At 37.5% G+C, this 15,371-nt stretch overlaps 1 protein-coding gene across 4 annotated transcripts in view; it reads left to right on the plus strand.

Moving 5' to 3' along the window:
* Nucleotides 1-15,371, plus strand: part of PIK3C2G (phosphatidylinositol-4-phosphate 3-kinase catalytic subunit type 2 gamma) — a 197,216-nt gene that overhangs the window by 32,681 nt on the left and 149,164 nt on the right. For all 4 annotated transcript variants that reach the window (XM_048302295.1, XM_048302298.1, XM_048302297.1 and 1 more), the window contains 3 exons: nucleotides 526-589; nucleotides 5,311-5,427; nucleotides 10,762-10,795. In XM_048302295.1, coding sequence (XP_048158252.1) covers nucleotides 526-589; nucleotides 5,311-5,427; nucleotides 10,762-10,795 — 215 coding nt within the window. The remainder of the gene's footprint in view (nucleotides 1-525; nucleotides 590-5,310; nucleotides 5,428-10,761; nucleotides 10,796-15,371) is intronic.

Below are 15,371 nucleotides of genomic sequence, written 5' to 3' on the forward strand. Positions count from 1 at the left end.
CAGATGTTTTATCCACTTCTAGGCAACTTAAGCCTGTGAAGTGATTGAGAAAGAAGGCATTGAATCATAAAATCATATTATTGGAATCTTGAAAAAGACCTTTAAGATCCTCAAGTCTAGTGTAAGAATGTAGCATGTACTTGAGTCCATCCTTCTTGAAAGTAATATTTAAGCACTTGCTTAACTGTAAAGAGTAAAATAAATGGGAAGTGAATTTCAATACAGCAAATCACTTATTGGAGTTCTTGAACTTGGGAAACTTGTATCCCCATGTATAAATAGATTGTTGCATCTATTCTTTGTGGCAAATGACTACCAACAAAACAGGGACATCCAGGCTCAATTGCATGATGTCTACATACACACTTATCTTTATTTTATACTAACATAGAATCACTGTCAAATAATTTCAAATGTCTAGAATGTGAAAAAAAAAAAAAAAACCCCAACCAAGAAACCCAAACCTGTTCTCTTTATCTAATTCTTATTAACTTGACGTTGTTTCCTTTTTTTTCTGATTTCCAGGCAGAACCTTGTCTCTGTTATTATGAACTACAGAGGTCAAGTGGAATATCTGCTGCAAAATGAGGTATTTGTTCTCAGTTTGTTATACCAGAAAAGCATTAACTTCTACATGAAAGGTATCTAATTATAAATCTCTTAGATGCAATTAAGGAAGGCTTTTAATTACGACTGCTTAATCTGTCTTTGAAAGGATATAAATTCTCTTAATAAAACTTGGTTTGAGGTTAGGAAGAAAGTGCTACAAATTTAAAATATCAAAGGTGACTGTTTCTAAGTGTCAAGGAACTTGAAAATAAAACCAGGCTTGTTTGGGTTGGCAATATAATGCTTGGAATTGGTAGAGGTGCAATGAATATATGTATCTACAAAATTTGTCCCTGATTTTGCAAACCCCCCAGGCCTAGTGTTTACATATTTAGGATATATATGCAAGGATGTAGTAGTTTGAAGGATTAGGTTTAGGCAGCAAAACTCCCAAGAGCTCTATTTTAAAGTATTGTGGGCTGCCAATTGAATGCTACATGCTTGAAGGAAAAATCTTTTAGGAAATCTTCTCTGCTATCCAATGTTTTAAGGACAAATGTCTAAAGGACAAATTAAGTCATACCTTGGAAGAAACCACATGTTTATTTGATCTGACTTCCAACTTGGCATGATAACTGATTTTCTAGTGTTTGAAACTGGAAAGAAAACAAAAGATTTAGTAAAATCAAAGAATACTGATGTAGCATGCAGATATTCCAGTGCATCCCTTCCAGAGTTACAACTCATTATGCAAAATTATGGATTTCTTTGAAATATATGTTACAACATAAAATGATTCTTTTGCTTCAGAACTCTGCCACCTACATTTAAGTTCAGATTTTAATCCCTCTGGATATTCTTGATCCATTAGTATTTCTACTTTGAATAGCCAGAAAACATACATTTACACACAAATGTTTGCACATATACACACATATATAGAAATTCACATAAACATACAGACACGTACATGAATACATAAATATATATCAATAATATATAATATATATAACTATATAAACCAGTATAGATATATACAAACATTTTACATTTTGTGTAAGCCTTTGATGCTTTTTCAAAATGCAAACCACAAATTTGGAAGGTGTTGAACTGCGTCTGGCTACAAAGTAAAGCTCTGGGTCTGATACACTGCAGGTATTTGCTGCATTTTCCTTTGTAAGCAACATCTCAAACGGAAGTGTTTAGTGTATAAAATGTGATGCAGTCATAACCATTTGGAAAATTTGGGTCCCCAAGCTCAAATGCACATGTATATTTCTTTACTGAAGTAGACCCACCAGGGTAGTTATTTACATTCACTTGAAATTTTAGGGCCTGAAGTAAGAAGATTCTAAATTCACAAAAAGCCATAACCTCAACATTAATGAGACTTTGCAATCCACCCTCTGCAACTGACACTGTGCAGATATTCCTCAGACCTATAATGAAGCATTCCTAAATTTGTTTTTGCTAAAGATTTTTCCATTGAGTAAGCAATTTCTTGAAATCATTAACTTTTTATAAAGGGAAGGAGGTACATTTTTCAAATATTCATAACATCCAACAAATATGTGTGCGTCTAGAGCTAAATTTCTCTGTAGTTTATTTTTTTTTAAATAAGGTCTTTTCTACTCAGGGACACTCAATAAAGTTCATATGAATTGCTTAAAAGAGCAGGATTGCAAGTTAATGGTGTAGGTCGTATCATGGATGTTTTCATTCAGTCTATGGAGCTTTTCCAACCTAGAATAATGAAGTGTGATTTGCTTCAATTAGTGGCCCAAAAAATTATGGAACTCTAATGTAATAAGTTATAGTCATAAATATGCAGTAAAGAAAGTAAAAAATGAGAACCCTTTATTTGGTCTTTGAATCCTTGTTTACTTATTTTCTCTAACTTTTGATTAGATTGCTTGAAGAAGGTCTAAAGTTGGGGTCATTATAACTGCCCCTTATCCCAAGTCTGCACAGGAGTAATTATGTCAATTGTCCAAGCTATTCCCATTCACATTACTGGGATTTTTGTTACTCTTCTCTGATTCACCACAATCCACCTTCAGCACACTCTGGAGTTTAAGACACTGGGAGCTACTCGCATAATGTAAATTAATTGCACACTCAGTTCAGTACTCAGCTGGAAGTTCCTTAAGCATTCAGTTTTAACCAGACACACCTTGAGATTCTCAGTTAAAAAAAAAACAACAAAAAAATATTAATATTTTGCACATTTTTCTACCTGTTTCCAAATGTATTCATTCATAGACATGGGGATACCAGTACTTTTGACTTATGGGACAAGTCCACTATCATTATTAATCTAATTAGTAATAATGGTAAATAAATGGAAAATTAATTTTGAGCTGGATAATGACTCTATAAAACAAAAATTTAAAAAAAATTCAGATGTCTGGCACAAAGGCAGAATTGGGGCTGTTAGGGTTGAAATGTAAGTTTTGAAATGTAATTCTCAGACCATATGTGCAGTTAAATAAGCAGCCAATTTTGATTGCCCTGATAACCACTTTATATGCACTTCATTTTGAAATCTGTTCAAAATGTGCTGTTACTGTAGAGAGGACTTTGTAAATTTTTTATACAGTGTGTAAAAGTTCTAGAATGAAATAACAGTTTTTTATTGGATAAATTATTGAAACACCAAAATTTCCTTCTAAGGTTCTGCTGTATTTAAATATGTAGAGGGGGAAAAAAATTAGAAGTTGTTGACTGTAGTTCTTTTGGAATTTCAGAAAATGTAAAATTTCTGTAGGAAATTAATCTCTGTCTTCCCTTCTTTGGGACAAAAATCAATGTCATACATCTACACATGAAAAAAGAAAACTTCACATGAAAATATCCCAGCAGAGAAATAGTGTGGAAGAAGTCATCATGCATAGTATTCAGTATCACATCATTTAATGTTCTTACTCTTCATCTGCAATATGCTCCTTAGAAGTAGCTACCATAAAACCAAAGTGTATGGTAAAGTAGCTTCTATAAATATTTAGTACTTTGATAGTTTATCTAGAAATAGAATAGCATATTAAACAGAAATTGATACATTCCTCAAGATACCAATTCTCTTTATGGAATAGCATTTATATGTATGCACAAAAATATAGAAACTGTTGGTGGGTTTGGGTTTTTGGTTTTGGTTTTTTTTTTCTCCATCCAGAGAGCTGTTTCTCTTCTCAGGGGTTACTTTTGTGTATGTCTATTGCTTGTGCACTGCTCAGAAATTACCCTGCATAACTGTATTTATAGGCACAAAATTCCTTCTTCCAATAATACCTCTCCACTTGTGAAGAAGAAAGATGCTAAATTAAAATTTATTTAAAACAAATGCAAAATTGGAATGATATTTAGTATTAAGTACAAACTGTATATATATATATACATATATATATACACACACACACACACACACAGAGTAAAGCAGCATTTATAATGCTTCAGCTTTGTCAGTGTTACACATAAACCATACCATTGAGCAGTCAACCAGCTTCAGCCCAAAGGAGGATCTACAATTCTCAAGAGATCACAGTCAGCCTTTTCCTCCCTAGAACCTGTAGTATGAAAAGGTGTTGCTGTCCTCAATTATTAAAAAATACCCCAACAACTTACATTTAAAAGAATCTGAACCACCAAATATTTGGGGATATTTCATGTAATTCATTCCTGCTTTAGGTCTGCTCGAGGTAGCTAATGTGGAATTAGTAAGCTCAATACATTTTTATATTTATTTGTAATAATGACAGGTGTTAACAGTCTGGTCATGGATGTTAGACCTGAAAACAGAAAGTTCATCTTGGTGCAATTTTTATTTTTCAGGCATGAAATGCATGAGGTAGAGAAATGGTTTTATGGGTACATAGACATGCTATAGTGCACTAAAAGGAGCATTTATTGGTAGAGAAACATGGAGAATATTTATAGGAGAGCTTCTGCTTGTTCAGAGAATGTATTTTAAGGTTTAATGAAGTGATACAACTATGCAGAAAGCCCATGAATTTTTATTTATTTATTTATTTTCCTGAACATAGAGTACTTGATATTTAAAGATTGTTTTCCTTCCTTCTGGGACACTTTTTTTTTTTTTTCCCCCCCTTTTTTTAATTCCCCAAAGTATTTCTGAGCTTATTCATCTAGAAACTCTTTTTTTTTTTATATGGCAATATTAAAGATCTAAATTTACCATCAATAAGATTCCGTAGTTTTCACTAAATATATAATTTTTCAGAAAACTAGTTGCAGAAGTACTCAGTCCACAGGTGTCAGATTATGCAGCCTCCCACACAGTCTCTATTTTTAGGAGGAACATGGCTGTTTTCCAACTCTCACAGAGATGGGTAGGAGACAATAGTGAGGATAAATTCACAGAAGCACAAAACCTCAGAACGCTCGTGAATCACTTGGCTTCACGTTCCCTCAGAAGTTTCTTTACAGTGCTTCTACACTCCTGGAGTTCAGAAAAACCAATGTTTTGCCTTAAAATCAGTCTTTGATACCAAATTTGTTGCAGTTTTGAACAGGGTGCATTTTGTGGAAGATAACTGGACTTCAACAGAAATTATGCTATCTTTAGGAAACGATTGGCCTGTGGTGATTTCAGTGTAGCCAGACTAAAGCCTGGTGTTTGAGTTTTGCGTGGGTGCGTAGGGTTTTCTACACCCTCACTGGCAAGAACTTTATGGTAAGGTATTTCTGGTAAATGCTCTGTGTCTACTGCTTCCTTTTCTTTCCTCCTTTCTTTCTTATCAACAGAATAAAGTTGGTGACATGATTGAAGCAGCTAAAGCCATCTGCAGTGTCCTCTGCTTTGTGGAAACCAGAGACATTACTGATGCAGTCAGGAAACTCCGTGCATTGGTGAAAGCACAGGTAAAAGATGCATGCTCATGTCCTATTCTTCTCTTCAAAGCTGGAACTCGAATGGGTATCACTGGTTTTTTGATTGATCAAGTCCATTTTACTGTCTGGCTGCATATTTTCCCTTTGACAAGTGTTGGGTAGAGGCACTGTAGAAAAAGAATGTTGACCATGTGTGATGTGACAGAGGAGCAACAGAAGAGTTGTCAGGTGTTTAACTGGAACTCATATTCTCCTCCAGTTCTTTCTTGTTCCTACTCAGTGTCCAAATCTCTGCTTTGCCACATCACTCATTTACCAAATCATGTGATTTCAAAGTATTAGATTTTCAGATATTCAGTATAGGTTGACAATGATTTTAAAAAAATTTCCATAAATGTCATTTAAATCATGATTTTTTCAGATTGAAATGCCTCTGCTATTTATGCAAAAAAGTATCAGCATCATACAATCCTGATTTTAGCTGAAATACTCTTAGAACACTGAAATGGGTTTTCCAGGGATTTCTGTTTAATTGTAAACTGGGACTTTGGAGGGCAGTATCCGTTCTCAGTTTGGTCATCAGCTGCTTTGGTATGACCTTAGACAAGTCAGTCTGACCTGATTTGTAGAAGTCCTGAGCACCCAAAGATTCTTCTGAAGTCAGCATCTTGGAGATACAGGTGCTCAGCAAATTTGAAAATCAAGCCATTAATCACTTGGACTTAGTCTGGTGTAAGTCTTGATAATTTTTTCTCACCCTAAGGAAATTCCCTTCTCGTACTTTTTTTTAAAAAATATGTTACTAAGGAATTCTCTTCTTTCCTTGCATGGTCTCTTGTCATTCTTTCTCACAGCAAATACTGTTTAGAAAAACATGCCAAACAGTATGGGATGCTTGCATTCAGACCATCACCTGCTTGCAAGACTTTTACCCTTTCTCTTTATTGTTGGTTTTGATTTTGTTTTTCCCATGGCTTGTAATATGCGTAAGAAAACTGTGGACTGGAAGAACCAAAGCAGCTCTAGGGTTTTTGGTTTGTTGCTCAGACCTGACCAGCTGACTCACTTAAGTGGCTTCTCTTGCTTCCCTCCTAGTTCATGATGCACTGCAAATCTTGCTTCTATATTATCCTAAATCCTTTAATGTCTGCTTTGGCATCAATTATTAGAAGTCACTACTGGGGGTAAATTCCTGCATAAATGAGTCTGTGTTGGCTCAGATTTTATCTGGCACGATGTGGGATCATATGGAAATAAAAATATCTCCCCTTAAGTAAAGTTATTCTTGGATATTATAGGGCAAATACCATAGAAAAAGAGATGAAGGAAGAAACAAGAGATGAATGTGATTTGCCTTTCAGTTAAATGCCACACTCTTTTAGTGGTGCCAGGATAATCAATGTCTTGTCCTTCAGAAAAGTGTTTTGTCAATCCAGAATCTTTCTTAAGAGGTAGACAAAGAGCTGGGTCCATGTAAAAGATAGAGAGGACAGTAACAGAACTTTCCTTTAGAAAGGAATTAGAGCAGAAGAAATGTATCGGGACTAATTTTTTAAAAGATTTTTTTTTGAGGGAAAAAAAATTTAGTGTATTTTTTTCTTTCAGTGTTCAGGTCAGCCCTGTGAATCCAATGTGTAAACTGGCTCCTGTAACCAGCATATATATCCTGAGTAACCCTTGGTCCATTTGCAGCCCCATCCTCTCTGAAGTTGAGCAGAGGAATAGGTGCAGTGGTCAAAGAGACAAATGAGTTCCTATTAGTGTGGCTCATCCTAAGTCAGAAAACCCCACATGCCGTGCAGAGTTACATAATGGGATAAAAACAAAAGAGTACAGGCCATCTTTTCCAAGTCTTAGGTTTTTTGTTGATGTTCATGTTTGCTTCTGCTTGTCTTCAGAGTCACTGTCATGCAAATACTGATTTTATTTTCAAGATGAAGTGGCTATTAAGGGGCAAATAATTAAATTATGAGCTGATCTATCTTGCTGTAGAAAGAAACAAACAAAAAACCACTGCTCCAAATGTTCCATGTTTGCCATCGTTCATTCTCTGCCATTGTCAAATTTCCAACTCCACTGTATAGACTGTCTCCAATATATACAGGTTCTCCTAAAACAACTTCCACGTTCTCCCTCACATGGAGGGAGTAATACACCTCCCTTTTTCCCTTGTACCTATTTAGATTATAAGCCCTTCAGAGCAGGGAACGCCTCTCCTTATCTGTGTGTACAGTCTCCAGCACAGCAGAGTGCTGGTCCTGGCTGTGATCTCCAGAGGCTACAAATGATAAGTGGGGATGATAATGATACCATTTGCTCGTCTGTAATGAGCAAAATCACACTGTTCCCTGAGTAGCCTCTTCTGAATGTTAAAAAATTGTGTCTTGATTGAAAAGCCTTAAATATTTTTCTGTCCTCGTGTTCAGTAAGAAGCTGCTTCACATATCTCTTGAAAACTACTGACTAGATTGTCACTCACGTTTTAAAGTTTTTAAGTTATTGAGGTTTTGTTCTCTTAACGCTGCCTTTCAGGCTTGGTTAGCTGAGCTGGTTGTCTGTCCCTTGAAGCCTTCCTGTAAAAGCTGCCTGTGACCTTGACTGACACCCCTCTCCCTCTGACTCCCTCTGTGCTGAAGCAGACCTGACTAACAACTGATTTCAAACAAGTGGAGGAAAAAAAAGAAGGAAAAAGCCCAACTATTCCTGCACCAGCAATTGCTGTTGCTGGCTTTTTACTCCTTTGAGAAATAGCTGGTAGGACAGTCAATAGACCTCAGCAATCTAGAAAAGGTTTGGCTTTGATTCCATAAAAAACCTCGTCTTTCTCAGCAGATGAACTATAAATGTCATAAAAGCAGTAAAATATATTCCTGTATGTTTTGTAACTTGAGCACTGTCCCATTTTACGAAAATAGCCATTAGACATTATATGCAACTACCTCACACAGAGAATAGTATATAAATATAACAAATCAGATTGTGTCTCTATCAATATTTATGCAATTCACCAGCTTTCCTGTCTGTAGCAACAGATGTATTTAAAATTAGTACTCAGCAGCCAGTTGTTTGATGGAGTACCAACTCCTCCAAACCTCTTTTTGATTTGAACTCATACTGAATTGTAGGATCATTTTTAATGTGAATTTTGGGTACTGAAAAAATTATTAAATGCTGCAATATTTTTTTGCCATATTGCTTGAATTACTTCTGTTATGTTCATCAGTGTAGCACCAAAATATTTTGTTAGGTGGAAGCGAGCATTTTTTCAGTTAAGCAGGTAAACTGCCCCACAAATTAAGAGACATTTTTGAGGCTACCTGTTACATCTCAGGTGCTGCAGCATTACATATTGGGTAAGGAAGAAGTGCCAGAAAAAAGTTCTAACTACTTTTTCACATGGTTTCCTGATGCTTTAGTGTAATATATGGTGTGGGTTTGTGTGGAGTGTTTTTGTAACACATCCACGTGGCACATGTGCACATAAAGCTGTAACTTACATAGGTTGCCAGTATATGTTTGTTTATACCTATCTGTACACGTGTGCTCACCCACTTGGAGAAAAAAAACCTGAATGTGCTTCTATTTAATTCTGGTTTAAAAAAAAAAAAAAAGCACAGAAACTTACTTACTTTCAATCTTCTGCCTTTAATTAAATTGTACTTATTACCTCCCTACTGCTTCCTCACTGCCAGTATTATGCATTCCTGTAACGTGGTTAGGAGATTATGAAAGCAACTGGCACCAATGCTAGTTTCTTCTTAACTGATTGCCTCTCTTTGTAAATGTGATTATTTCAGTCTCTAACCAACCTAACCCTGTGATTTTAAAATCCATTCAGGGGAAGCTCTGGGCCTGACGCACAATTAATGTTTTTCACCTCTCCTTTTTTTTTTTTCCCCACTCTTTTCTTATAGCAGCTCACAAAAAGTCCTAGGAGATCAAATCCTGCCAGAACAGGCACTAATCCACTATATATTAAGCATGCTATACTATGTTGAAATTATAAATACTGTTCCAAAAGGTTTTTTACTTTCCAAAATTTGAGAGAACTGAACAAAGGTCTCTGTTCCCATTTGTCTCACTGCATTATGAAGATTGTGAAAACATAATTCTCAGCCTGGATGTTGCTTTTCTCCCCTCAAGTAAGCATTTGACTACTTCTGTTCATCTTCACCAGACAAATGCTGGCAGCTCCAAGCTGGGTGCCAGAGGGAGAATGTACATCCAGCATTGTATTTCTTCTGCCACCTCTGCATGCATTGTAATTCTTAAGAAGCATCATGCTGAATACTTATGTACTAACATGAAGCATTCTCAGCCCACTGTAAAGGGATTAATGACTGTAAAGGGCAGAAAACCTTTCAGGGACGTGGGTGCAAGCAATGCAAGCCACAGGCAATACTGAAATGCAGAATTAACTTTCAAGTCTCTCTGGCCAAGAGTTGCTACTTATTTTTGTGTCACTTTGGTAGATGCAAGTCTGATCATAGATTCATAGAATATGCTGAGTTGGAAGAGATCCACAAGGATTATCAAAGTCCAACATCTGGCCCTGCACAGGACACTCCAAGAATCACACCATGTGCCTGAAAGTGTCATCCAAATGCTTCCAGAACTCTGTCAGGCTTGGGGCTGTGACCATTTCCCTGGAGAGCCTGCTCCAGTGCCCAACCACCCTCTGGGTGAAAAAGCTTTTCCGGATATCCAGCCTAAACCTCCCCATACTCAGCTTCATGTCATTCTCCTGGGTCCTGTCACTGATCTCCAGAGAGAAGACATCACTGCCTGTCACCTCCCCTCATGAGGAAGCTGGAGAGCACTTTGAGGTCTCCCCTCAATATTTCCTGTTGGCCTGCTCTGGTCAGCTGCCTGCTCGCAGGCCCTCGAAGAGCACAGCTATTTTCACTGACTTGGCTCAGGAACACAGGTGAAATGAAGGGTACTTGAGTGGAGACTTGCTGCTCCTCACCTTTGAAAGGATGCTGAGACTGCCCTTGTGGGCTTCACATCTGATTGTGTAAGGCTTGCAAAGGGATGGAGAGGGAATTCTTACCTCTGTTGTGCCGCTGCGGAGGCTGAGAAGGTGTGTGCACCTCTAATGTTGATAAGTGCTTCTTTGCATCTTGACATGCCCAAATACTGTCAGAAATCAGGTCTTAAGCAGCTTGTCTGAGGTGGTAGAGGAAGCAGGTCCTGGTGCTCTGAATCCCAGTCATGTCTTGTGAAATCGTAATGTTAAGATAAATCCTTCCCCCTTTTCACGGTATTTTTCATGAGTGCTACTCTTGAAACCATTATAACTGCTACCTGGTCTTTTCTGAAGTGACTGATTACTTTTTTTCCTGTCTGGTTTTGTCTTTATAGAATTCTCTTCAAAGTGTGGAAACACCAGGCAAAGGTAGAGTGTTATTTTTAAACTATTTTAATTCAAGATGTATCATCAGAAAACACATGTTTTTATATTTGTTTTACTAAACTGTTAGAGTGGGCATGTTGCAGATGTTTACATGTTTAGGTGTATTATAAGGTAATTATGATAAGCTAAAATTGAAGTGATCTAAAAGTGTAAATAAAACAGCATTTCCACAAAATAATCTGGAGACTCAAATATGGAGAATGAATAGTAGAGTGAAAGACCTGAGTACAGGTGGTGGTGGTCATAGTAGTTTTCTTTAATCACAGCTTTCCATGTGGAGAAAAGGGAAAATAATGATCTTCATGGAAGCCTGAAAAATTATTTTTATGTGTGACTTTTCCACCTGACTCCAATAACTTCCATTCCTCCCTCCGTAAGCTTTAGTTCTTTGTGGTCTTTTTTGTATACATAGTGTCTTGTCTGATGATAGACTGTCATAAGAAGAGTAGGTTAATTAACAGTAGTGGACAAAATTACAGACCCTGCCTTTTTAAACTCTCTCTGGCTCAGAGATGCCCAGCACGGTCAGCATGACTGTGAAGCACCGCTCAGACCGAGGCATGCGCAGGAGTCTGCTCTGCCGTGGGTTGGATTCCAGGGGGGAACAGCCACATCAGGGCTCCTGCCACATCAGGAGCTGCTCCAGCCCTCTGGCTGCCCAAAATGCAGCTGGGGGTGCTGCACGGATACCATCAAAGGGCCCTCCAGCTGAGCTCTGGCGTGGGCTGTGGAAGGGTTGTCTCTCTCCATTTTGTTTGAGGAAAAAATTGGCCTCTGAGATGCTCTTCTCCTCTCTTTTCTCTGTTTGCTTTTCTCGATTGCAGTGTGCTCAGAGAGGCAAAAAAGGTGAATCAACTGCAATGATTTCAGCAGCCTTTCAAACACACAGGTGGTTCAAATGCAGGTTTCCAAATGCCAGGCTTGTTTCAGCATTATTCAACTTCATGAACAGCAGAGAAAGGAAACAGCAATTAAATTTGTAAGCTGCCAGGAAAAGTTAAGCAGCTGTAGGGCCAGAAGAGTGGGGGGAGAACAGGCAGGTGCAGAAGGGAGAAGGTGGTAAATGCAGCTTACCTTTTTCCTTGGATATAGTCCCTTATCCCCTGCATTTTTTTAACACCCTTAATGGCAGCTAATTGCTCATGTTAAAAACAATCAATAGTTACTAATAAACATCTGTCTTAGCAATATATTCCTCCACACACTGTTCAGAAAATGTAATTTGAATGGATTTAAAACACTCCTCTGCTTACAGATGTTTCCAAATTTGAGCTTCATTGAATCAGCAGATCTCTCAAGGAAAATCTCATTTACTGAGTAACAGTGATGGCATCAGTGTTTACTCCCTACTTCTCTGTACCTATTTATTTATGCCAGGAAATCTTCAACTGTGCAGATTTCTCTGTTTGTTTTTGGCACGCCCTAATTTCATAACAGTTGCAGAATCCTTTTGGTAGTGTAATATTAGAAACTGCAATTTACTGATTGCAAGTCAGAACTTGACAGGCCATTAGTCATTCTGTGGAGAAGCCTACATTCAAATTTGCCCAAGATAACCAAATTTCCAATTGCCCTTTTCCAAGCAGTGATACACATTTCATGTATGTGCTAACATGCTACATGCCTTACATCTGCACCTACTAAATAAACTAAATAGATTAAAAGTCAGAAAAATAATTAAAGTTAGGCCAATGAGCTAGCATGTCAAAGCTGGTGTTAAGAACATGTCTGAGAAAAACCAGCTGTGAATGCAATGACCAAAACTGATCTGCAGGAACCTAGGTCTGAACTCCCAGAAGTGGGGAAAGCCGTACTACATCTTCTCTTTTGGGCATCACAAGTTTTCCTTAGTCCCTGTCTGCTCAGTGCTCACCTTCATGATAATGCCATGGCCCCTCCCATCCACTGATCTAGGGACACTAACCTTGAGAGGAATCTAGATGATATTTTCACCTGCTGAAGCTAGAAGTAAAAGACAAAAATGTGGTGGCTTGTAAGTTCCTGCCAAATTCACCTTTGTGTTTCCTTTTCCACCTCATTTGCTTCCCACCCTTTTTTTGCTTCGTTATGCTTAGCTGTCTAGGATTGCAGGCATGCAAAAATCTGCAAGCCTGTGACCCAAAATTAAAGGAAAATCATAGCCTTAGCTCAGTGCTGTTAAATCTTTCCAGATCTCTGGGAAGCTAAAATCCATGTGCTGGGCTTCCTCAAGCAGCACATTTGCAGACAAAGTCAGAATTGACAGCCGAGGAAGAGACAGACTGGATTTCCCATTTGTACTGTTCCTTTCTGTCCCTTGTATGTATTCATGTTTATCTTGAAGAAAACAGGATCAGATTTTAACAGCAAGAGCAGCAATCTGTTACTCCAATTAATAATTTCTGTTTCCTTTCCCCTTTTTTCCCCAAGAGATGATTATTACTCTGAGTATCGTAAGAGTTTTCTTTTTTTCCATTATATCTTCTCTCTACCACAAAAAAGGAAAAGATAAAGGATACTATTAAAATTAAAGCCTTACTTAAAAATTTGTTTAGAAACTGTGCTTTAACCTTGCTCTTTAATAACAGATTTTCAGAGGTTTATTATTAGTCATTCACCATGGACCAAGCAAGTCAAAGACTATATTCAAAATATCTAGCCTTGATTTAGTCTTGCAATAACTGCCTCTATTAACAGTGTTATCTCTGGAGAACAATTTATGCCACTGCTGTGAATAAAGCAGTACTTATCCATGTTATGCCTAGGTCTGGATCATGTTCTTTTTCCTCTCTATGAAGTCCTTAGAAGATTATACTAAAGTTTTAGTGCTCAAAATTTTTTCTTTATTTCTTGTTAAACGGGAGGAGCTGTAGGCATTTCTAGACATTGGTACCTTTCTGCAGCATCGAGTGTTCATAGAAAATAAAGATTATTACGTTAATAGAGATTTAGCATTGGAGTTTGCTGCAATCCAGAGTATGAAAAGGCTGCAGGCTGGTACAGAACTGAGCCTGTGTGTGGTTCTCAAAAGCTGATAAATGAGTGTTTATTCCGTGTCTACAGTGTTGCTACTTCGGGCAGAGATTTCACCAGATCAGACATAATAAGCAGCTTTCTGAATTTGATCAATAGTTCTCTGGGACCCATCCAGAAAGTCTGGTATGCACCAGGAACTGATGATGTTGAATCACCAGTCTTTTCCAACTGAATTGCTGGAGTTGTTATCTTTTCGAGTGAATGCAGAAATGTAATGCTTATAGTACATGTAATGTAGTCATCATTACATTTAAGAGAGTAAAGGTTCTCTAGCTGTGCTTGGGATTTGATAGTTGCTTCTCGACCTGATAATAAAAGCATTCCCAACAGAAAGGCTTTCTTTAAAAAAAAGGGAGGAAAGGGGAAAAATGAAATGGTTTTTGCTAGGGTTTCCTTTGGAGCTGGAAGATTCACTTTCTTCTTTTCCTAGCACAAACTCTTTTTGTTTCACAATACGGAAAAAAGGGATTTGTATTGATTTCATTTCATTTCATCTCTCTGCGTGTCTCCTGCATTGTTTCCAAACCAGAGCATGGCTCTTCAGCTCTGTTGCTGTGTTGCATTCTGATCTGTCAGCCCTACAGCCAGAGGCTTTTTAATCAAGAACAATTTTTAAATAGCTGCAACCCCCCAGTTCTTCACAAAAAGTAGACAAAGGCATTATAAATCATATAGGAGCAGAGATATTTTTGATACCAGGACAGCAGGAGATTTTTAAGTTGCTTTCAAGGCATAATCCACAGAATTCTTCAACTATTAGGATGAAACAATCCAGTAAATATTGGTGCTTGGAAACTGCATCTGATCATTATATGCATTACAGCCTTTTCATGTTTTTCCTCTTTCTTATTGCAATAGTGATCTAATTAATGCTGCTTAGCACTTTACCTAAAGGTCAAGTTGGTTTTTTTCTGTAGTTTTGGTTTTGGGGTTTTGTGTGTGTGTGTCCCAAACTGTATTCAGGATCTTGTCCTTCTTTTTTTTCTCTGAAGTTGGAAAGAAAGAATCAACTCAATTTTTCAAAATTATTTTTAAGCTGTCAAAAGGGCCATAAGCCTTCATTCCAAATTCTGTTCAACCAGATTTTTGTCATGTTTTACCCAGAGAAAATGTGTACAGGTCAGAGAGAGTGTTTAACATGTATTGAACTGACATCATCTGCTGGTGCAGTAACAGCAAAGTCCCTGCTCTGTTGGAAGATCTGGCACTAAAATAATATGTGAGTTGTAATACTGGACTGAGAAGAAAAACATAAGTGGGTTTCTGTGAGGAATAAGCTATTACATTCCTTACTAAATCTTGAAGGCACCTGCAGGTGTATTCATTAACACTTTCAGGATTGTGACCATAGTTCTGTTTCTCACTGAGGGTAGAATTTATTCCTTCAGAGTTTCTGTACATGGAACGGGAATGTGTCAGAAATAAGCATATCTGGCAGCTGCAGTTAAAGTTCACTTCCCTTGTTCTCATCTCATTTCTGCAAGTCAGATTTTTCCTCACCTTCAGTGAGAAGCTGATGGCAAATAATTTCACACCAGAAATA

The sequence above is a fragment of the Corvus hawaiiensis genome, chromosome 4 (assembly GCF_020740725.1).
Source record: "Corvus hawaiiensis isolate bCorHaw1 chromosome 4, bCorHaw1.pri.cur, whole genome shotgun sequence".
Classification (NCBI taxonomy): domain Eukaryota; kingdom Metazoa; phylum Chordata; class Aves; order Passeriformes; family Corvidae; genus Corvus; species Corvus hawaiiensis.